The sequence below is a fragment of the Salmo salar genome, unplaced genomic scaffold (genome assembly GCF_905237065.1).
Source record: "Salmo salar unplaced genomic scaffold, Ssal_v3.1, whole genome shotgun sequence".
NCBI lineage: Eukaryota > Metazoa > Chordata > Actinopteri > Salmoniformes > Salmonidae > Salmo > Salmo salar.
Window position 1 is genome coordinate 56,447 of NW_025548766.1, and position 23,664 is coordinate 80,110.

A 23,664-nucleotide genomic window follows, 5' to 3' on the forward strand; every position below is an offset into this window, starting at 1 on the left:
GGAAGCTGAGGGTTGGTATGTGGAATTGGAGACAAGTGGGAGTGGAGTTGCTGTGTGGGAGATAGAATGATGGTCAAAGATAAAAGTCCAAATAAAACATTTAAAAAGTACATTTGAATGACACTAAGTGGCAGTGTTTTTACAACAAATGCCGGTTTGCCTGAGGCTGATGCCGTGCAAGTGTTTGTGAACATGCATATACACACACTCTCATTCAAATAAACACATACATGTAATAGTGCCAGACATGCACACAAACATTTACAGTTGGCGTTGCTGTTATGATTTAATTGTCCTTGATATCCTTTGTTTTAAATCAAATCAAATCAAATTTATTTTTATATAGCCCTTCGTACATCAGCTGATATTCTCAAAGTGCTGTACAGAAACCCAGCCTAAAACCCCAAACAGCAAGCAAAGCATGTGAAAGAAGCACGGTGGCTAGGAAAAACTCCCTAGGAAAAACTCCCTAGAAAGGCCAAAAACCTAGGAAGAAACCTAGAGAGGAACCAGGCTATGAGGGGTGGCCAGTCCTCTTCTGGCTGTGCAGGGTGGATATTAAAACAGAACATGGTCAAAATGTTAAAATGTTAAAATGTTCATAAATGACCAGCATGGTCAAATAATAATAATCATAGTAGTTGTCGAGGGTGCAACAAGCACGTCCGGTAAACAGGTCAGGGTTCCATAGCCGCAGGCAGAACAGTTGAAACTGGAGCAGCAGCACGGCCAGGTGGACTGGGGACAGCAAGGAGTCATCATACCAGGTAGTTCTGAGGCATGGTCCTAGGGCTCAGGTCCTCCGAGAGAAAGACAGAAAGAGAGAAAGAGAGAATTAGAGAGAGCATATTTAAATACACACAGGACACCGGATAAGACAAGAGAAATACTCCAGATGTAACAGACTGACCCTAGCCCCCGACACATAAACTACTGCAGCATAAATACTGGAGGCTGAGACAGGAGGGATCAGAAGACACTGTGGCCCCATCCGATGATACCCCGGACAGGGCCAAACAGGCAGGATATAACCCCACCCACTTTGCCAAAGCACAGCCCCCACACCACTAGAGGGATGTCTCCAACCACCAACTTTAGGACAAGGCCGAGTATAGCCCACAACGATCTCCGCCATGGCACAACCCAAGGGGGGCGCCAACCCAGACAGGAAGACCACGTCAGTGACTCAACCCACTCAAGTGACGCACCCCTCCCATGGACGGCATGGAAGAACACCAGTAGGCCAGTGACTCAGCCTCTGTAAAAGGGTTAGAGGCAGAGAATCCCAGTGGAAAGAGGGGAACCGGCAAGGCAGAGACAGCAAGGGCGGTTCGTTGCTCCAGCCTTTCCGTTCACCTTCACACTCCTGGGCCAGACTATACTTAATCATAGGACCTACTGAAGAGATAAGTCTTCAGTAAAGACTTAAAGGTTGAGACTGAGTCTGCCTCTCTCACATTGGTAGGCAGACCATTCCATAAAAATGGAGCTCTATAGGAGAAAGCCCTACCTCCAGCCGTTTGCTTAGAAATTCTAGGGACAATTAGGAGGCCTGCGTCTTGTGACCGTAGCGTGCGTGTAGGTATGTACGGCAGGACCAAATCGGAAAGATAGGTAGGAGCAAGCCCATGTAATGCTTTGTAGGTTAGCAGTAAAACCTTGAAATCAGCCCTTGCCTTAACAGGAAGCCAGTGTAGGGAGGCTAACACTGGAGTAATATGATCAAATTTTTTGGTTCTAGTCAGGATTCTAGCAGCCGTATTTAGCACTAACTGAAGTTTATTTAGTGCTTTATCCGGGTAGCCGGAAAGTAGAGCATTGCAGTAGTCCAGCCTAGAAGTAACAAAAGCATGGATTAATTTTTCTGCGTCATTTTTGGACAGAAAATTTCTGATTTTTGCAATGTTACGTAGATGGAAAAAAGCTGTCCTTGAAACAGTCTTGATATGTTCTTCAAAAGAGAGATCAGGGTCCAGAGTAACGCCGAGGTCCTTCACAGTTTTATTTGAGACGACTGTACAACCATCCAGATTAATTGTCAGATTCAACAGAAGATCTCTTTGTTTCTTGGGACCTAGAACAAGCATCTCTGTTTTGTCCGAGTTTAAAAGTAGAAAGTTTGCAGCCATCCACTTCTTTATGTCTGAAACACAGGCTTCTAGCGAGGGCAATTTTGGAGCTTCACCATGTTTCATTGAAATGTACAGCTGTGTGTCGTCTGCATAGCAGTGAAATTTAACATTATGTTTTCGAATGACATCCCCAAGAGGTAAAATATATAGTGAAAACAATAGTGGTCCTAAAACGGAACCTTGAGGAACACCGAAATTTACAATTGATTTGTCAGAGGACAAACCATTCACAGAGACAAACTGATATCTTTCCGACAGATAAGATCTAAACCAGGCCAGAACTTGTCCATGTAGACCAATTTGGGTTTCCAATCTCTCCAAAAGAATGTGGTGATCGATGGTATCAAAAGCGGCACTAAGATCTAGGAGCACGAGGACAGATGCAGAGCCTCGGTCTGACGTCATTAAAAGGTCATTTACCACCTTCACAAGTGCAGTCTCAGTGCTATGATGGGGTCTAAAACCAGACTGAAGCGTTTCGTATACATTGTTTGTCTTCAGGAAGGCAGTCAGTTGCTGTGCAACAGCTTTTTCTAAAATTTTGGAGAGGAATGGAAGATTCGATATAGGCCGATAGTTTTTTATAATTTCTGGATCAAGATTCGGCTTTTTCAAGAGAGGCTTTATTACTGCCACTTTTAGTGAGCTTGGTACACATCCGGTGGATAGAGAGCCGTTTATTATGTTCAACATAGGAGGGCCAAGCACAGGAAGCAGCTCTTTCAGTAGTTTAGTTGGAATAGGGTCCAGTATGCAGCTTGAGGGTTTGGAGGCCATGATTATTTTCATCATTGCGTCAAGAGATATAGTACTAAAACACTTTAGTATCTCCCTTGATCCTAGGTCCTGGCAGAGTTGTGCAGACTCAGGACAATGGAGCTTTGGAGGAATACCCAGATTTAAAGAGGAGTCTGTAATTTGCTTTCTAATGATCATGATCTTTTCCTCAAAGAAGTTCATAAATTTATTACTGCTGAAGTGAAAGCCATCCTCCATTTGCGAAGGCTGCTTTTTAGTTAGCTTTGCGACAGTATCAAAAAGAAATTTCGGATTGTTCTTATTTTCCTCAATTAAGTTGGAAAAATAGGATGATCGAGCAGCAGTAAGGGCTCTTCGATACTGCACGGTACTGTCTTTCCAAGCTAGTCGGAAGACTTCCAGTTTGGTGTGGCGCCATTTCCGTTCCAATTTTCTGGAAGCTTGCTTCAGAGCTCGTGTATTTTCTGTATACCAGGGAGCTAGTTTCTTATGACAGATGTTTTTAGTTTTTAGGGGTGCAACTGCATCTAGGGTATTGCGCAAGGTTAAATTGAGTTCCTCGGTTAGGTGGTTAACTGATTTTTGTCCTCTGACGTCCTTGGGTAGGCAGAGGCAGTCTGGAAGGGCATCAAGGAATCTTTGGGTTGTCTGAGAATTTATAGCACGACTTTTAATGCTCCTTGGTTGGGGTCTGAGCAGATTATTTGTTGCAATTGCAAACGTAATAAAATGGTGGTCCGATAGTCCAGGATTATGAGGAAAAACATTTAGATCCACAACATTTATTCCATGGGACAAAACTAGGTCCAGAGTATGACTGTGGCAGTGAGTAGGTCCAGAGACATGTTGGACAAAACCCACTGAGTCGATGATGGCTCCGAAAGCCTTTTGGAGTGGGTCTGTGGACTTTTCCATGTGAATGTTAAAGTCACCAAAAATTAGAATATTATCTGCTATGACTACAAGATCCGATAGGAATTCAGGGAACTCAGTGAGGAACACTGCATATGGCCCAGGAGGCCTATAAACAGTAGCTATAAAAAGTGAGTGAGTAGGCTGCATAGATTTCATGACTAGAAGCTCAAAAGACGAAAACGTCATTGTTGTTTTTTTTTTGTAAATTGAAATTTGCTATCGTAAATGTTAGCAACACCTCCGCCTTTGCCGGATGCACGGGGGGTATGGTCACTAATGTAACCTGGGGGTGAGGCCTCATTTAACACAGTAAATTCATCAGGCTTAAGCCATGTTTCAGTCAGGCCAATCACATCAAGATTATTATCAGTGATTAGTTCATTGACTATAACTGCCTTGGAAGTGAGGGATCTAACATTAAGTAACCCAATTTTGAGATGTGAGGTATCACAATCTCTTTCAATAATGGCAGGAATGGAGGAGGTCTTTATACTAGTGAGATTGCTAAAGCGAACACCGCCATTTTTAATTTTGCCCAACCTAGATCGAGGCACAGACACGGTCTCAATGGGGGAAGCTGAGCTGACTACACTGACTGTGCTAGTGGCAGACTCCACTAAGCTGGCAGGCTGGCTAACAGCCTGCTGCCTGGCCTGCACCCTATTTCATTGTGGAGCTAGAGGAGTTAGAGCCCTGTCTATGTTCGTAGATAAGATGAGAGCACCCCTCCAGCTAGGATGGAGTCCGTCACTCCTCAACAGGCCAGGCTTGGTCCTGTTTGTGGGTGAGTCCCAGAAAGAGGGCCAATTATCTACAAATTCTATCTTTTGGGAGGGGCAGAAAACAGTTTTCAACCAGCGATTGAGTTGTGAGACTCTGCTGTAGAGCTCATCACTCCCCCTAACTGGGAGGGGGCCAGAGACAATTAATCGATGCGGACACAAATTGCATTGTTGTTTGCTGTTTTCTTCTGTCTTTTCCTCTCTTTAGTTCATTCTCATGGTTGTTGGTGCATTGGGGGGTTCTTGGGGGTGGGGAATGGAATTAATTGTATTTTTTTATTTTTTATTATTTTTCTTCCTGGGGGGGCTGTGGGAGGGGTCTCGAATGGTTGAGGGACAGCTATTGGGGAACTGTGGGGGGGATCTTGGAGGGTTCGGGATCAAGTTTTTGGCCTGGTGGTAGATCGGCCAACATTACATTTACATTTTAGTCATTTAGCAGACACTCTTATCCAGAGCGACTTACAGTAGTGAATACATACATTTCATGCATTTTTTTTTGTACTGGGAATCACACCAAGCTCTACCAACTGAGCCACACGGAGGGCTCAACATGCCCTTGAGCAGAGAATTGACCCTGGATGCTTCTGTGCGTCGCTCTGAATGGGAATCTGTTGGACGACTGGGATGATGTAGTTATTGAGCGGCTTCACTGCAAGTATATTGTATGTTTCGAATATTCAATAAAGTAAAAAAAATTAAAATATTTTAATAAAAAACGACTCAGCCCACGCAGTATTTATTATGGATCCCCATTAGCTGCTGCCAAGGCAGAAGCTACTCATCCTGGGGTTCAGCAAAATCAAGGCAGTTATACATTTTAAAGACATTACCATACATTCATAACAGATTTCACAACATATTAAGTGTGTGCCCTCAGGCCTCTACCACATATCTATAACACAAAATCCAAGCGTACATGGGTGTATTTTATCGTGTGTTTGTATGCATGTGTTGCTTCAGTGTATTCTTATCCGTTTTTTAAAATCTAATCTTACTGCTGGCATGAGTTTCTTGATGTGGAATAGAGTTCCATGTAGTACTGTGCACCTCCCATAGTCTGTTCCGGAAAGTAGTAGCAATTCGAACATGAAGGCCTGATTCACGCAGTCTCCTCCGAACAGTTGATGTTGAGGTGTCTTACTTGAACTCTGTGAAACACATATTCTAAGACTGGTATCTCTATTGAACATATCCTCTGCAAGAGAGGTAACTCTGGGTCTTCCTTTCCTGTGGTGAGCCTCATGAGTCATCGTAGCTCTTGGTTTTTGAGACTAAGAACTTTGAACGTTTCTTTAAGTGCAATGTTCCGCATTGACTGACCTTCCTGTCTTAAAGTAATGGGCTGTTTCTCTTTGCATTGAGCTGTTCTTGGGCTTAAAATAACAAATAGGGCTATTTTCTGTATACCACCCCTACCTTGTCACAACTGATCGGCTCTTACGCATTGAGGAAAGAAATTCCACAAATTAAGTCACACCCGTTAATTGAAATGCATTCCATGAATCTGGTTGAGAGAATGCCAAGAGTGTACAAAGCTGTCAAGGCAAAGGGTGGCTACTTTGAAGAATCTCAATATATTTTGGTTTAAGATGTGATTCCATGTGTTATGTCATAGTTGAAAATATTAGATGAAAACCCTGGAATGAGTAGGTGTGTTCAAACTTTTGACTGGTACTGCAAATATAGTAGATCTAACCTATAGAAAGCTGATGGGATCCTCTTTCTAATAGAAGCCATGAGGCAGTTCTCAGACAATTGCATAGGTTATAGAAATGTTGCGCAACATGAGCTCATGAAATGTTTTACATTTGCATTGATGTCAGAGTGATTAGAGGGACAATAGAGTGCTGAGTACCAGGCAACTAATGACCATCACCAGCATCAGAGCTTGGAGAAGCCTAATTACTAAATGGTCACGTGGAATTTGACTGCCTTCATTTCTTGTAACTGCCGGTAATACAGTCCTACTCCTTCCTCCATTTCCCAGAAATGGACTGGTTCAGATAATCACACCAACAATAAAGTAAGTAAATCAACAGTTTAATCTCTGGATTTCTTCATGCATTTATATGGGGCGTGAATCAGTTCCTGTCGTACAGTAAAGACAACTGTCCGTCTTTTCAAAGACTTCATTCCAACGCCTTTCATCTACAATTAGACAAAAAACATTAACATCCAGAATCAGCTGCAAAGAAATAACATTTAGTGAATGAGTATGTATATACACACACACCTTGGTGGAACAGTTGCTAGCAGTTGATAGCAGTGCCTGGTGGAGTCTCCGTACCCTGAATCTTCTGTCCAGTAGTGGTCACACACCAACAGTAACCTACCAGAAATAGACATGTTGCACATACAATATTTACTGTAACATTCAACTGAATTGGAGAATTTAGTGTGTGTATATGTGCGTCCGTGTTAACCTGTAGAGCCCGAACATTGCTTAGGGGTGTATCGTCCAGCGGCGTCACACGTGGGGATGTAGGCTCCAATTGGGCCATGTGTCGCGGCATATCTAGCACGCTCACAGGGGGTCATGGGTCGTAACGTAGCATCTGGACACAGGTAACATAGATTGATTGTAATGTGGACATAACATTGCAGCACATGCATGCCGGAATCTTGGGTTGCGTCCCATATGGGCCCTGGTCAGAAGTATTTTATACGGAATATGTTCCATTTCAGATGTAACCTAGGTACTTCCTGGCTAAATACTGAAATTGCGCTACTTGTTTAAAAGCCCTGTGCAGTCAATTCAGTTTCTGTCTTTTGTATAACAGCTGATGAAACTAAGACTGAAAGTGGGGGTAAGTTGTGTCAGTGTTACTTCCTGACAATCCAATCATACATCCAGTTGAATGATCAAACCATTCATATCAGAATACCTCAGTCCAGCATCTAGACACCAATATACATCTCTGGAACAAGAGGAGTGGCAGGTAGCCTAGCGGTTAGAGAGTTGGGCCAGTAACACAAAGGTTCCTAGTTTTAATCCCTGAATGTCAAGTTAAAATATCTGTCTATGTGCCCTTGAGCAAGACAACCTTCTCTCCAGTGTCACGGTTGATAATGGCTGCCCAAGGGACAACTGGTTATGAAACAAAACATTAATACGTACGTGTGTGAATAGGACAGATCAACACCCACTAACGTTTTTATTCAAATGTTGGTGAGTAAGTGTGAGGTACATCACTCTTACCTCCCAGAGCAAAAGCTGTGCTAACAAGCAGAATGATGGTCAATATCGCCATGGTGATAGTCTCCTGAGAGAGAGAGAGCGAACAAGAGCGAGATTAGTTGAGCATTTTAAATCATCTGGAATGGCTGTGGGTACTAGAGGAGAGGTTGAGGAAACCCTGTGTTAAGTACAAAACTTATGCAACAATTGCTAAACCCAGTCCTGAGGACCCCAACAAGCGAGTATCGGCAACACGGCGCGCTACGATTCTTCCACTAAAATTCAGGTATCATCTAATCTATTGTATGTGGTTGAAGAGCCTGGCACACAGGAATATGAATCCTTCCCAAATGGCTCCTCATTCCTTATGTAGTGAACCACCTTTGACGAGGGCCCACAGTGCACTACGCAGGGAAGGGGAAGCAGACTAGATCTTGACAGAGACTTCTATTCACTACAAAGGTAACTATTAGTCTATGCTCTTAAATTCAGGGGGTCATATATAGTGCACTACACTTGACCAGGGCCACATAAGATTAACGTGCCATTTGAGAGGCAGCAAGTCTACTAAATAATATCACAAGCTCACCTTCTGCACTCTTCCAAGGGATTCACTGGTTGTCTCTCTGTTGTCTGTGAGTTATGGTCTACCTCTTCCACCTCTCCTTTTAAAGGATCTGTCACAGGTGTGACTAGTTGCCTCATTAACCCAACAAGAGATCCCGATGTCGGCCATTAGCTGGTGGTGTAAAGTACTTATGTAAAAATTCTTTAAAGTACTACTTAAGTAGTATTTTGGGGTATCTTTACTTTACTACTTCTATTTATTTCAACTTTCACTTCACTACATTCCTAAAGAAAATAATGTACTTTTTACTCCATACATTTTCCCCGACACCCAAAAGTACTCGTTAGATTTTGAATGATTAGCAGGACAGAAAAAATGGTCTAATTCACACACTTATCAAGAGAACATCCCTGGTCATCCCTACTGCCTCTGATCTAACAGACTCACTAAACACAAATGCTTCCTTTGCAAATTATGTCTGAGAGTTGGTGTGACACTGGCTATCCGTAATCAAATAAAAAAACAAGAAAATGGTGCCGTCTGGTTTGCTTAATATAATGAATTTGAAATGATTTATACTTTTACTTTTGAACTTAAGTATATTTTATCAATTACATTTCATGTTGATACTTCAGTATATTTGCTGAAACTTTTAAAACTTTACTCAAGTAATATTTACTGGGTGATTTACACTTTTACTTGAGTCATTTTCTCTGAAGGAATCTTCATAGGCAGTGAAGAGAGTAGTAGAGGAAGATGGGTCCAGTTTCAAGGGATCCTGAGAGGCTCCCTGTGAGTATGCCGAGGCCAATAGAGAGTGATAGGAATAACATGTGTTTCAGTAAGGTTGGTTTCTTAGCATTCATAGCCATGGTTATCAACTGTACCGCTGAAATGGAACATAAATCACTGAAAATATATGTTGTGGCGGTAGCTGCAGATAACTCGTTGGGTTATGAGATTTTACCGCAGAAGAGTTATAAGGTGTGATGAACGATAGTGTCCCGTTTTCCCAGGCTGCCGGCCTGCTGTAGGACAAAGCCCATGCGGTAGAACTCAGCTCACGTAGACTTGCATCCTAGCCCATGTAGACTTGCATCATCAGAGCGTAGCTGGATTGTGCGTCACATGCAATCAATCGAATCAATCAAATTGATTGATAAAGCCCATCTTACGTCAGCTGATGTCACAAAGTGCTGTACAGAAACCCAGCCTAAAACCCCAAACAGCAAGCATTGCAGGTGTAGAAGCACGGTGGATAGGAAAAACTCCCTAGAAAGGCCAGAACCTAGGAAGAAACCTAGAGAGGAACCAGGCTATGAGGGGTGGCCAGTCCTCTTCTGGCTGTGCCAGGTGGAGATTATAACAGAACATGGCTAAGATGTTCAAATGTTCATAGATGACCAGCAGGGTCAAATAATAATAATCACAGTTGTCGTCGATCATTCAGAGTATCTCTATCGCTCCTGCTGTCTCTAGAGAGTTGAAAACAGCAGGTCTGGGACAGGTAGCACGTCCGGTGAACAGGTCAGGGCTCGATAGCCGCAGCAGAACAGTTGAAACTGGAGCATCAGCATGGCCAGGTGGACTGGGGACCACCCATATCTTGTTGTTGGGGACCACCACCCATAAAAAAACAGTTTCTGGCTAAAGAGACAAGACTAACAAGGGAAATCCATGAACTAATAGTACAGGTAGATAGCAATAAAAAATATACTACAGAGGTACAAAATAAGTTAGAGAAAAAACAAATCGAACATGTGGAACTTATTCAAGAACAATCTAATGTAATCTATTACAAAAATAAAGCAAAGTGTATGGAATATGGAGAAAAATGCAGCAATTATTCCTGAATCTCCCATACAGGAACGCTAACAAAAATGATTTGCATAAAATCGTTACTGAAGACGGAGTCATCTATGATTCTCCCAATGATATTTTAGAAGAGGAAGCTAATTATTTTAGGCAGATGTTCACTTTTCCGTCTCATCCTTTCCCACTGAATGAAGATTGTACATTTACATTTAAATTTGAACATTTAGCAGATGCTCTTATCCAGAGCGACTTACAGTAGTGAATGCATGCATTTCGTACATTTCATACATTTTTTTCCCCGTATTATGGTAAGCAATTCTTTCCAAATAATATAAAAACTGGAAAATTAACAAATGTACAGAAAGATCAGTGCGAAGACCAAATTACAGAAGAAAAACGTTTTGAAACTATTAAATCCTTTCAGTCTGGGAAAATCCCAGGGCTTGATGGTATACCGGTAGAGGTATATCAAGTGTTTTTTTATATACTAAAAGCTCCATTGTTAGATTTGTTTTAACCTGTTAGGGCTAGGGGGCAGTATTGACACGGCTGGATAAAAAACATACCCGATTTAATCTGGTTACCACTCCTACCCAGTAACTAGAATATGCATATACTTATTACATATGGATAGAAAACACCCTAAAGTTTCTAAAACTGTTTGAATGGTGTCTGTGAGTATAACAGAACTCAAATGGCAGGTCAAAACCTGAGAGATTCCTTTACAGGAAGTGGCCTGTCTGACCATTTCTTGAACTTCTTTTCCATCTCTATCTTTTACTAAGGATCTCTGCTCTAACGTGACACTTCCCACGTCTTCCATAGGCGCTCAGAGCCCGGGAAAAAACAGAATGTCGTCATTCCAGCCCCAGGCTGAAACACATTATCGCCTTTCTCAAGTGGCCGATCAAGGGACTCTGGGCTTATGCGCGTGACCCAACCGCCCCCGCCTTTGTGATTTTTTCCTCGGTTTGCCGAAAAGGAGATTCCCTGTCGGAATATTATCGCTTTTCTACGAGAAAAATGGCGTAAAAATTGATTTTAAACAGCGGTTGACATGCTTCGAAGTACGGTAATGGAATATTTAGAATTTTATTGTCACGAATTGCGCCATGCGCGCGACACTTCTTTACCATTTCGGATAGTGTCTGGAGCATACGAACAAAACGCCGCTATTCGGATATAACGATGGATTATTTTGGACCAAACCAACATTTGTTATTGAAGTAGCAGACCTGGGAGTGCATTCTGACGAAGACAACAAAAGGTAATCAAACTTTTATAATAGTAAATATGATTATGGTGAGTGCTAAACTTGCCGGGTGTCTAAATAGCGAGCCCGTGATGCCTGGGCTATGTACTTAGAATATTGCAAAATGTGCTTTCACCAAAAAGCTATTTTAAAATCGGACATATCGAGTGCATAGAGGAGGTCTGTATCTAAAATTCTTAAAATAATTGTTATGCTTTTTGTGAACGTTTATCGTGAGTAATTTAGTAAAATGTTAGCGAATTCCCGGAAGTTTGCGGGGGTATGCTAGTTCTGAACGTCACATGCTAAGCTGGTTTTTGATATAAATATGAACTTGATTGAACAAAACATGCATGTATTGTATAACATAATGTCCTAGGGTTGTCATCTGATGAAGATCATCAAAGGTGAGTGCTGCATTTAGCTGTCTTCTGGGTTTTGGTGACATTATATGCTGGCTTGAAAAATGGGTGTCTGATTATTTCTGGCTTGGTACTCTGCTGACATAATCTAATGTTTTGCTTTCGTTGTAAAGCCTTTTTGAAATCGGACAGTGTGGTTAGATTAACGAGAGTCTTGTCTTTAAATAGCTGTAAAATAGTCATATGTTTGAGAAATTGAAGTAATAGGATTTTTAAGGTTTTGAAATTCGCGCCACAGGCTGCAAGTGGCTGTTACGTAGCTATGAAAATCAGATCCAATAACAACATTAGAGGATTAGATATCCAAGGTTTAAAACAAAGGTGTCCATGTATTTCGATGGCTCAAGTTTTAAATGAAGTCCGCAAGCTAGATCTCTGCAATGTGTCATTGAAGATCTAGATAACTTTTCTGTACTCTCTGGACATAAACCTAATTATGATAAGTGTTCAATATTATGTATTGAATCCTTCAAAAATTCGACTTTTACATTATCCTGCAGTTTACCCATAAAATGGGCTGATGGTGAAGTAGACATACTCAGTATTCATATCACAAAAGATATAAATAAGCTCTACACAATGAATTTCAAAATAGAATGTGCCCATCTATATAATGAATATGAATTGGGTGGGTTGAGATTATTCAACATAAAAGCACTAAACCTCTCTCTAAAAGCTTCACTCATTCAAAGGTTTTACTTGAACCCTATATGGTTCTCAAGTAGATTACTAAGAAAAGCTCATCCATTGTTTAAAAATGGCCATTTTGCCTTTGTGCAGATTGCCATGTCTCATTTTCGATTAATTGAAAATGATACTTTTTCAAAGTATCTCTCTTTTTCAAACAAGCATTGCAGAGCTGGCTACAATTTCTATGTCACCCCCTGAAAAGATAAAACAAATATTACAACACATATTATGGCTGAAGTCAAATGTGCTGGTTGATAAAATACCTGTATTTATGGGAAATATGTTTGAACAGGGTATTTTGTTCATAAATGATATTGTAAATTGGAATGGTAGAATTATGGCCTTCATGGAGTTATCAGAATTGTAAGGAAAGGTCTGCTCAATCCAAGAGTACAACCAATTGATTACAGCATTACCCCAAAAATGGAGGAGGCAAGTGGCAGCGGGAGGAGGTAGGGAACTGGTCTGTCTGCCCAACATAAAGGATCAAAACTTGCGGAGGAATAAAAATAGCATAAATAGGAAAGTATACCAGTTTCATTTGAGGACCAGGATGTTGACAACTGCGCCATACAGATTGCAAAATAGTTGGGAAGAGATTTGAGTTGATATATAAAACGCAAGATTCAAGACTTCGTGCTTTTCAGCTAAAATGATTATATAGAATTCTTGCTACCAACAAAATGCTGAATATTTGGGTAATAGAATCATCGAAGCTCTGCAGATTTTGTTGTGAGGATACAGAATCAATAGACCATTTGTTTTGGTATTGCCCTCAGGTAGCCTGTTTCTGGTCTCAGGTTCAGGAATGGCTGAAAATGCAGTCAATTACTAATATACTAAAACTCTTAGTAAAAGTATTTATCTTCAACTCGCAATCTGTGGATTCTATTCGATTACATAGATTGATATTGTGCGTTAAACATCACAGCATAGTTGAAAGATATGTGTTGCGTGGAAACCCGAAGTGGGTGGCCAGCAGAGATACATGGGATGGGCTGAGGGAAGCTGAGGGTTGGTATGTGGAATTGGAGACAAGTGGGAGTGGAGTTGCTGTGTGGGAGATAGAATGATGGTCAAAGATAAAAGTCCAAATAAAACATTTAAAAAAGTACATTTGAATGACACTAAGTGGCAGTGTTTTTACAACAAATGCCGGTTTGCCTGAGGCTGATGCCGTGCAAGTGTTTGTGAACATGCATTTGTGAACACACTCTCATTCAAATAAACACATACATGTAATAGTGCCAGACATGCACACAAACATTTACAGTTGGCGTTGCTGTTATGATTTAATTGTCCTTGATATCCTTTGTTTTAAATTGCATTGTTGTTTGCTGTTTTCTTCTGTCTTTTCCTTTTTTCTCTCTTTAGTTCATTCTCATGGTTGTTGGTGCATTGGGGGGTTCTTGGGGGTGGGGAATGGAATTAATTGTATTTTTATTTTTTATTATTTTTCTTCCTGGGGGGCTGTGGGAGGGGTCTCGAATGGTTGAGGGACAGCTATTGGGGAACTGTGGGGGGGATCTTGGAGGGTTCGGGATCAAGTTTTTGGCCTGGTGGTAGATCGGCCAACATTACATTTACATTTTAGTCATTTAGCAGACACTCTTATCCAGAGCGACTTACAGTAGTGAATACATACATTTCATGCATTTTTTTTTGTACTGGGAATCACACCAAGCTCTACCAACTGAGCCACACGGAGGGCTCAACATGCCCTTGAGCAGAGAATTGACCCTGGATGCTTCTGTGTGTCGCTCTGAATGGGAATCTGTTGGACGACTGGGATGATGTAGTTATTGAGCGGCTTCACTGCAAGTATATTGTATGTTTCGAATATTCAATAAAGTAAAAATTTTTTAAATATTTTAATAAAAAACGACTCAGCCCACGCAGTATTTATTATGGATCCCCATTAGCTGCTGCCAAGGCAGAAGCTACTCATCCTGGGGTTCAGCAAAATCAAGGCAGTTATACATTTTAAAGACATTACCATACATTCATAACAGATTTCACAACATATTAAGTGTGTGCCCTCAGGCCTCTACCACATATCTATAACACAAAATCCAAGCGTACATGGGTGTAGGTGTATGTTATCGTGTGTTTGTATGCATGTGTTGCTTCAGTGTATTTTTCTCCGTTTTTTATAATCTAATCTTACTGCTGGCATGAGTTTCTTGATGTGGAATAGAGTTCCATGTAGTACTGTGCACCTCCCATAGTCTGTTCCGGAAAGTAGTATCTTGGCAGCAATTCGAACATGAAGGCCTGATTCACGCAGTCTCCTCCGAACAGTTGATGTTGAGGTGTCTTACTTGAACTCTGTGAAACACATATTCTAAGACTGGTATCTCTATTGAACATATCCTCTGCAAGAGAGGTAACTCTGGGTCTTCCTTTCCTGTGGTGAGCCTCATGAGTCATCGTAGCTCTTGGTTTTTGAGACTAAGAACTTTGAACGTTTCTTTAAGTGCAATGTTCCGCATTGACTGACCTTCCTGTCTTAAAGTAATGGGCTGTTTCTCTTTGCATTGAGCTGTTCTTGGGCTTAAAATAACAAATAGGGCTATTTTCTGTATACCACCCCTACCTTGTCACAACTGATCGGCTCTTACGCATTGAGGAAAGAAATTCCACAAATTAAGTCACACCCGTTAATTGAAATGCATTCCATGAATCTGGTTGAGAGAATGCCAAGAGTGTACAAAGCTGTCAAGGCAAAGGGTGGCTACTTTGAAGAATCTCAATATATTTTGGTTTAAGATGTGATTCCATGTGTTATGTCATAGTTGAAAATATTAGATGAAAACCCTGGAATGAGTAGGTGTGTTCAAACTTTTGACTGGTACTGCAAATATAGTAGATCTAACCTATAGAAAGCTGATGGGATCCTCTTTCTAATAGAAGCCATGAGGCAGTTCTCAGACAATTGCATAGGTTATAGAAATGTTGCGCAACATGAGCTCATGAAATGTTTTACATTTGCATTGATGTCAGAGTGATTAGAGGGACAATAGAGTGCTGAGTACCAGGCAACTAATGACCATCACCAGCATCAGAGCTTGGAGAAGCCTAATTACTAAATGGTCACGTGGAATTTGACTGCCTTCATTTCTTGTAACTGCCGGTAATACAGTCCTACTCCTTCCTCCATTTCCCAGAAATGGACTGGTTCAGATAATCACACCAACAATAAAGTAAGTAAATCAACAGTTTAATCTCTGGATTTCTTCATGCATTTATATGGGGCGTGAATCAGTTCCTGTCGTACAGTAAAGACAACTGTCCGTCTTTTCAAAGACTTCATTCCAACGCCTTTCATCTACAATTAGACAAAAAACATTAACATCCAGAATCAGCTGCAAAGAAATAACATTTAGTGAATGAGTATGTATATACACACACACCTTGGTGGAACAGTTGCTAGCAGTTGATAGCAGTGCCTGGTGGAGTCTCCGTACCCTGAATCTTCTGTCCAGTAGTGGTCACACACCAACAGTAACCTACCAGAAATAGACATGTTGCACATACAATATTTACTGTAACATTCAACTGAATTGGAGAATTTAGTGTGTGTATATGTGCGTCCGTGTTAACCTGTAGAGCCCGAACATTGCTTAGGGGTGTATCGTCCAGCGGCGTCACACGTGGGGATGTAGGCTCCAATTGGGCCATGTGTCGCGGCATATCTAGCACGCTCACAGGGGGTCATGGGTCGTAACGTAGCATCTGGACACAGGTAACATAGATTGATTGTAATGTGGACATAACATTGCAGCACATGCATGCCGGAATCTTGGGTTGCGTCCCATATGGGCCCTGGTCAGAAGTATTTTATACGGAATATGTTCCATTTCAGATGTAACCTAGGTACTTCCTGGCTAAATACTGAAATTGCGCTACTTGTTTAAAAGCCCTGTGCAGTCAATTCAGTTTCTGTCTTTTGTATAACAGCTGATGAAACTAAGACTGAAAGTGGGGGTAAGTTGTGTCAGTGTTACTTCCTGACAATCCAATCATACATCCAGTTGAATGATCAAACCATTCATATCAGAATACCTCAGTCCAGCATCTAGACACCAATATACATCTCTGGAACAAGAGGAGTGGCAGGTAGCCTAGCGGTTAGAGAGTTGGGCCAGTAACACAAAGGTTCCTAGTTTTAATCCCTGAATGTCAAGTTAAAATATCTGTCTATGTGCCCTTGAGCAAGACAACCTTCTCTCCAGTGTCACGGTTGATAATGGCTGCCCAAGGGACAACTGGTTATGAAACAAAACATTAATACGTACGTGTGTGAATAGGACAGATCAACACCCACTAACGTTTTTATTCAAATGTTGGTGAGTAAGTGTGAGGTACATCACTCTTACCTCCCAGAGCAAAAGCTGTGCTAACAAGCAGAATGATGGTCAATATCGCCATGGTGATAGTCTCCTGAGAGAGAGAGAGCGAACAAGAGCGAGATTAGTTGAGCATTTTAAATCATCTGGAATGGCTGTGGGTACTAGAGGAGAGGTTGAGGAAACCCTGTGTTAAGTACAAAACTTATGCAACAATTGCTAAACCCAGTCCTGAGGACCCCAACAAGCGAGTATCGGCAACACGGCGCGCTACGATTCTTCCACTAAAATTCAGGTATCATCTAATCTATTGTATGTGGTTGAAGAGCCTGGCACACAGGAATATGAATCCTTCCCAAATGGCTCCTCATTCCTTATGTAGTGAACCACCTTTGACGAGGGGCCCACAGTGCACTACGCAGGGAAGGGGAAGCAGACTAGATCTTGACAGAGACTTCTATTCACTACAAAGGTAACTATTAGTCTATGCTCTTAAATTCAGGGGGTCATATATAGTGCACTACACTTGACCAGGGCCACATAAGATTAACGTGCCATTTGAGAGGCAGCAAGTCTACTAAATAATATCACAAGCTCACCTTCTGCACTCTTCCAAGGGATTCACTGGTTGTCTCTCTGTTGTCTGTGAGTTATGGTCTACCTCTTCCACCTCTCCTTTTAAAGGATCTGTCACAGGTGTGACTAGTTGCCTCATTAACCCAACAAGAGATCCCGATGTCGGCCATTAGCTGGTGGTGTAAAGTACTTATGTAAAAATTCTTTAAAGTACTACTTAAGTAGTATTTTGGGGTATCTTTACTTTACTACTTCTATTTATTTCAACTTTCACTTCACTACATTCCTAAAGAAAATAATGTACTTTTTACTCCATACATTTTCCCCGACACCCAAAAGTACTCGTTAGATTTTGAATGATTAGCAGGACAGAAAAAATGGTCTAATTCACACACTTATCAAGAGAACATCCCTGGTCATCCCTACTGCCTCTGATCTAACAGACTCACTAAACACAAATGCTTCCTTTGCAAATTATGTCTGAGAGTTGGTGTGACACTGGCTATCCGTAATCAAATAAAAAAACAAGAAAATGGTGCCGTCTGGTTTGCTTAATATAATGAATTTGAAATGATTTATACTTTTACTTTTGAACTTAAGTATATTTTATCAATTACATTTCATGTTGATACTTCAGTATATTTGCTGAAACTTTTAAAACTTTACTCAAGTAATATTTACTGGGTGATTTACACTTTTACTTGAGTCATTTTCTCTGAAGGAATCTTCATAGGCAGTGAAGAGAGTAGTAGAGGAAGATGGGTCCAGTTTCAAGGGATCCTGAGAGGCTCCCTGTGAGTATGCCGAGGCCAATAGAGAGTGATAGGAATAACATGTGTTTCAGTAAGGTTGGTTTCTTAGCATTCATAGCCATGGTTATCAACTGTACCGCAGAAATGGAACATAAATCACTGAAAATATATGTTGTGGCGGTAGCTGCAGATAACTCGTTGGGTTATGAGATTTTACCGCAGAAGAGTTATAAGGTGTGATGAACGATAGTGTCCCGTTTTCCCAGGCTGCCGGCCTGCTGTAGGACAAAGCCCATGCGGTAGAACTCAGCTCACGTTGCATCCTAGCCCATGTAGACTTGCATCTTCAGAGCGTAGCTGGATTGTGCGTCACATGCAATCAATCGAATCAATCAAATTGATTGATAAAGCCCATCTTACGTCAGCTGATGTCACAAAGTGCTGTACAGAAACCCAGCCTAAAACCCCAAACAGCAAGCATTGCAGGTGTAGAAGCACGGTGGATAGGAAAAACTCCCTAGAAAGGCCAGAACCTAGGAAGAAACCTAGAGAGGAACCAGGCTATGAGGGGTGGCCAGTCCTCTTCTGGCTGTGCCAGGTGGAGATTATAACAGAACATGGCTAAGATGTTCAAATGTTCATAGATGACCAGCAGGGTCAAATAATAATAATCACAGTTGTTGTCGATCATTCAGAGTATCTCTATCGCTCCTGCTGTCTCTAGAGAGTTGAAAACAGCAGGTCTGGGACAGGTAGCACGTCCGGTGAACAGGTCAGGGCTCGATAGCCGCAGCAGAACAGTTGAAACTGGAGCATCAGCATGGCCAGGTGGACTGGGGACCACCCATATCTTGTTGTTGGGGACCACCACCCATAAAAAAACAGTTTCTGGCTAAAGAGACAAGACTAACAAGGGAAATCCATGAACTAATAGTACAGGTAGATAGCAATAAAAAAATATACTACAGAGGTACAAAATAAGTTAGAGAAAAAACAAATCGAACATGTGGAACTTATTCAAGAACAATCTAATGTAATCTATTACAAAAATAAAGCAAAGTGTATGGAATATGGAGAAAAATGCAGCAATTATTCCTGAATCTCCCATACAGGAACGCTAACAAAAATGATTTGCATAAAATCGTTACTGAAGACGGAGTCATCTATGATTCTCCCAATGATATTTTAGAAGAGGAAGCTAATTATTTTAGGCAGATGTTCACTTTTCCGTCTCATCCTTTCCCACTGAATGAAGATTGTACATTTACATTTAAATTTGAACATTTAGCAGATGCTCTTATCCAGAGCGACTTACAGTAGTGAATGCATGCATTTCGTACATTTCATACATTTTTTTTCCGTATTATGGTAAGCAATTCTTTCCAAATAATATAAAAACTGGAAAATTAACAAATGTACAGAAAGATCAGTGCGAAGACCAAATTACAGAAGAAAAACGTTTTGAAACTATTAAATCCTTTCAGTCTGGGAAAATCCCAGGGCTTGATGGCATACCGGTAGAGGTATATCAAGTGTTTTTTTATATACTAAAAGCTCCATTGTTAGATTTGTTTTAACCTGTTAGGGCTAGGGGGCAGTATTGACACGGCTGGATAAAAAACATACCCGATTTAATCTGGTTACCACTCCTACCCAGTAACTAGAATATGCATATACTTATTACATATGGATAGAAAACACCCTAAAGTTTCTAAAACTGTTTGAATGGTGTCTGTGAGTATAACAGAACTCAAATGGCAGGTCAAAACCTGAGAGATTCCTTTACAGGAAGTGGCCTGTCTGACCATTTCTTGAACTTCTTTTCCATCTCTATCTTTTACTAAGGATCTCTGCTCTAACGTGACACTTCCCACGTCTTCCATAGGCGCTCAGAGCCCGGGAAAAAACAGAATGTCGTCATTCCAGCCCCAGGCTGAAACACATTATCGCCTTTCTCAAGTGGCCGATCAAGGGACTCTGGGCTTATGCGCGTGACCCGACCGCCCCCGCCTTTGTGATTTTTTCCTCGGTTTGCCGAAAAGGAGATTCCCTGTCGGAATATTATCGCTTTTCTACGAGAAAAATGGCGTAAAAATTGATTTTAAACAGCGGTTGACATGCTTCGAAGTACGGTAATGGAATATTTAGAATTTTATTGTCACGAATTGCGCCATGCGCGCGACACTTCTTTACCATTTCGGATAGTGTCTGGAAAGCACGAACAAAACGCCGCTATTCGGATATAACGATGGATTATTTTGGACCAAACCAACATTTGTTATTGAAGTAGCAGACCTGGGAGTGCATTCTGACGAAGACAACAAAAGGTAATCAAACTTTTATAATAGTAAATATGATTATGGTGAGTGCTAAACTTGCCGGGTGTCTAAATAGCGAGCCCGTGATGCCTGGGCTATGTACTTAGAATATTGCAAAATGTGCTTTCACCAAAAAGCTATTTTAAAATCGGACATATCGAGTGCATAGAGGAGGTCTGTATCTATAATTCTTAAAATAATTGTTATGCTTTTTGTGAACGTTTATCGTGAGTAATTTAGTAAAATGTTAGCGAATTCCCCGGAAGTTGCGGGGGTATGCTAGTTCTGAACGTCACATGCTAAAGCTGGTTTTTGATATAAATATGAACTTGATTGAACAAAACATGCATGTATTGTATAACATAATGTCCTAGGGTTGTCATCTGATGAAGATCATCAAAGGTGAGTGCTGCATTTAGCTGTCTTCTGGGTTTTGGTGACATTATATGCTGGCTTGAAAAATGGGTGTCTGATTATTTCTGGCTTGGTACTCTGCTGACATAATCTAATGTTTTGCTTTCGTTGTAAAGCCTTTTTGAAATCGGACAGTGTGGTTAGATTAACGAGAGTCTTGTCTTTAAATAGCTGTAAAATAGTCATATGTTTGAGAAATTGAAGTAATAGGATTTTTAGGGTTTGAAAATCGCGCCACAGGCTGCAAGTGGCTGTTACGTAGGTGGGACGAATTCGTCCCGCCTAGCCCAGAGAGGATAAACATCTCCTTAATCTAACCACGTTTTACGATTTCAAAAAGGTTTTACGGCGAAAGCATAAATTTAGAGTATGTTAGGACAGTACATTTACAAGAGTTGTGTGTAATGTTTTGTCAATTCAAAGACAGGGTCACCAAAACCATAAAACCAGCTAAAATGATGCACTAACCTTTTACAATCTCCATCAGATGACACTCCTAGGACATTATGTTAGACAATGCATGCATTTTTAGTTCTATCAAGTTCATATTTATATCCAAAAACAGCGTTTTACTATGGCATTGATGTTGAGGAAATCGTTTCCCTCCAATAACCGGCAGTCAAGTCAGCACCACAAATTAAATAATTAAAATTAGAAAACATTGGTAAAATATTATATTGTCATTTAAAGAATTATAGATTTACATCTCTTGAACGCAATCAACTTGGCAGATTTAAAAATAACCTTACTGGGAAATCACACTTTGCAATAATCTGAGCACTGCGCCCAGAAAAATACGCGTTGCGATACAGACTAGCCGTCATGTTGGGGAGATCTAAAATCGAAAATACTATGTAAATAATCCATTACCTTTGATTCTCCTCATCAGATGTCACTTCCAGGTATCACAGGTCCATAACGAATGTAGTTTTGTTCAAAAAAGCTCATCATTTATGTCCAAAAATCTCCGTCTTGTTAGCACATGATCTAAGCCAGCCGGACTTCACGTCATGAACGAGGGAAAAAATATATTTACGTTCGTTCAAACATGTCAAACGTTGTATAGCATGAATCATTAGGGCCTTTTTGAACCAGAACATGAATAATATTCAAGGTGGACGAATGCATACTCTTTTATAACGTATTGGAACGAGGGTACCCAACTTGAACTCGCGCGCCAGGTGTCTAATGGGACATCATCGTTCCATGGCTCTTGTTCGGTCAGATCTCCCTCCAGAAGACTCAAAACACTTTGTAAAGGCTGGTGACATCTAGTGGAAGCAATAGGAAGTGCCAAAATATTCCTCAGCCCCTGTGTTTTTCAATGGGATAGGTTTAAAGGTAATACAACACATCAGGTATCCACTTCCTGTCAGAAAATGTCTCAGGGTTTTGCCTGCCAAATGAGTTCTGTTATACTCACAGACACCATTCAAACAGTTTTAGAAACTTTATAGTGATTTCTATCCATATATAATAAGTATATGCATATTCTAGTTACTGGGTAGGATTAGTAACCAGATTAAATCGGGTACATTTTTTTATCCAGACGTGCAAATGCTGCCCCCTAGCCCTAACAGGTTAAAAAAGGCCCTAATGATTTATGCTATACAACGTTTGACATGTTTGAACGAACGTAAATATATTTTTTCCCCTCGTTCATGAAGTGAAGTCCGGCGGGCTTAGATCATGTGCTAACAAGACGGAGATTTTTGGACATAAATGATGAGCTTTTTTGAACAAAACTACATTCGTTATGGACCTGTGATACCTGGAAGTGACATCTGATGAAGAGAATCAAAGGTAATGGATTATTTACATAGTATTTTCGATTTTAGATCTCCCCAACATGACGTCTAGTCTGTATCGCATCGCGTATTTTTCTGGGCGCAGTGCTCAGATTATTGCAAAGTGTGATTTCCCAGTAAGGTTATTTTTAAATCTGGCAAGTTGATTGCGTTCAAGAGATGTAAATCTATAATTCTTTAAATGACAATATAATATTTTACCAATGTTTTCTAATTTTAATTATTTAATTTGTGACGCTGACTTGACTGTCGGTTATTGGAGGAAACGATTTCCTCAACATCAATGCCATAGTAAAACGCTGTTTTTGGATATAAATATGAACTTGATAGAACTAAAAATGCATGCATTGTCTAACATAATGTCCTAGGAGTGTCATCTGATGGAGATTGTAAAAGGTTAGTGCATCATTTTAGCTGGTTTTATGGTTTTGGTGACCCTGTCTTTGACCTGACAAAACATTACACACAACTCTTGTAAATGTACTGTCCTAACATACTCTAAATTTATGCTTTCGCCGTAAAACCTTTTTGAAATCGTAAAACGTGGTTAGATTAAGGAGATGTTTATCTTTCAAAGGGTGTAAAATAGTTGTATGTTTGAAAAATTTGAATTTTGACATTTATTTGGATTCAAATTTGCCGCTCTTGAAATGCACCTGCTGTTGAAGGAGTGCACCACGGGTGGCACGCTAGCGTCCCACCTAGCCCATAGAGGTTAAAAATGGCCATTTTGCCTTTGTGCAGATTGCCATGTCTCATTTTCGATTAATTGAAAATGATACTTTTTTCAAAGTATCTCTCTTTTTCAAACAAGCATTGCAGAGCTGGCTACAATTTCTATGTCACCCCCCTGAAAAGATAAAACAAATATTACAACACATATTATGGCTGAAGTCAAATGTGCTGGTTGATAAAATACCTGTATTTATGG

The 23,664-nt window shown here is 40.7% G+C and overlaps 3 protein-coding genes across 3 annotated transcripts in view; 1 reads left to right on the plus strand and 2 right to left on the minus strand.

Annotated features, from left to right (window-relative positions):
- The window catches only part of LOC106599895 (saxiphilin-like), a 67,322-nt gene that overhangs the window by 34,230 nt on the left and 9,428 nt on the right, over window positions 1–23,664 (plus strand). The window lies entirely within an intron of this gene.
- LOC106591449 (equistatin-like) lies at window positions 6,616–8,489 on the minus strand. The gene is made up of 5 exons (XM_045712738.1): window positions 8,359–8,489; window positions 7,791–7,854; window positions 7,015–7,146; window positions 6,825–6,920; window positions 6,616–6,739 (listed from the first exon to the last, which is right to left on the minus strand). Exons 2-4 carry the CDS (start codon window positions 7,840–7,842, stop codon window positions 6,841–6,843), a joined length of 264 nt encoding a protein of 87 aa, XP_045568694.1. The 5' UTR covers window positions 7,843–7,854; window positions 8,359–8,489; the 3' UTR covers window positions 6,616–6,739; window positions 6,825–6,840.
- LOC106598451 (equistatin-like) lies at window positions 15,721–17,595 on the minus strand. The gene is made up of 5 exons (XM_045712739.1): window positions 17,465–17,595; window positions 16,896–16,959; window positions 16,120–16,251; window positions 15,930–16,025; window positions 15,721–15,844 (listed from the first exon to the last, which is right to left on the minus strand). Exons 2-4 carry the CDS (start codon window positions 16,945–16,947, stop codon window positions 15,946–15,948), a joined length of 264 nt encoding a protein of 87 aa, XP_045568695.1. The 5' UTR covers window positions 16,948–16,959; window positions 17,465–17,595; the 3' UTR covers window positions 15,721–15,844; window positions 15,930–15,945.

Coding starts and splice junctions, on each gene's coding strand:
- LOC106591449 (XM_045712738.1), bottom strand. CDS start 7,842: ATGGCGATATTGACCATCATTCTGCTTGTTAGCACAGCTTTTGCTCTG. Junction 7,147..7,790: donor CACAGCTTTTGCTCTGGGAG/GTAAGAGTGATG, acceptor ACCTGTGTCCAG/ATGCTACGTTACGACCCATG. Junction 6,921..7,014: donor GCAATGTTCGGGCTCTACAG/GTTAACACGGAC, acceptor TATTTCTGGTAG/GTTACTGTTGGTGTGTGACC.
- LOC106598451 (XM_045712739.1), bottom strand. CDS start 16,947: ATGGCGATATTGACCATCATTCTGCTTGTTAGCACAGCTTTTGCTCTG. Junction 16,252..16,895: donor CACAGCTTTTGCTCTGGGAG/GTAAGAGTGATG, acceptor ACCTGTGTCCAG/ATGCTACGTTACGACCCATG. Junction 16,026..16,119: donor GCAATGTTCGGGCTCTACAG/GTTAACACGGAC, acceptor TATTTCTGGTAG/GTTACTGTTGGTGTGTGACC.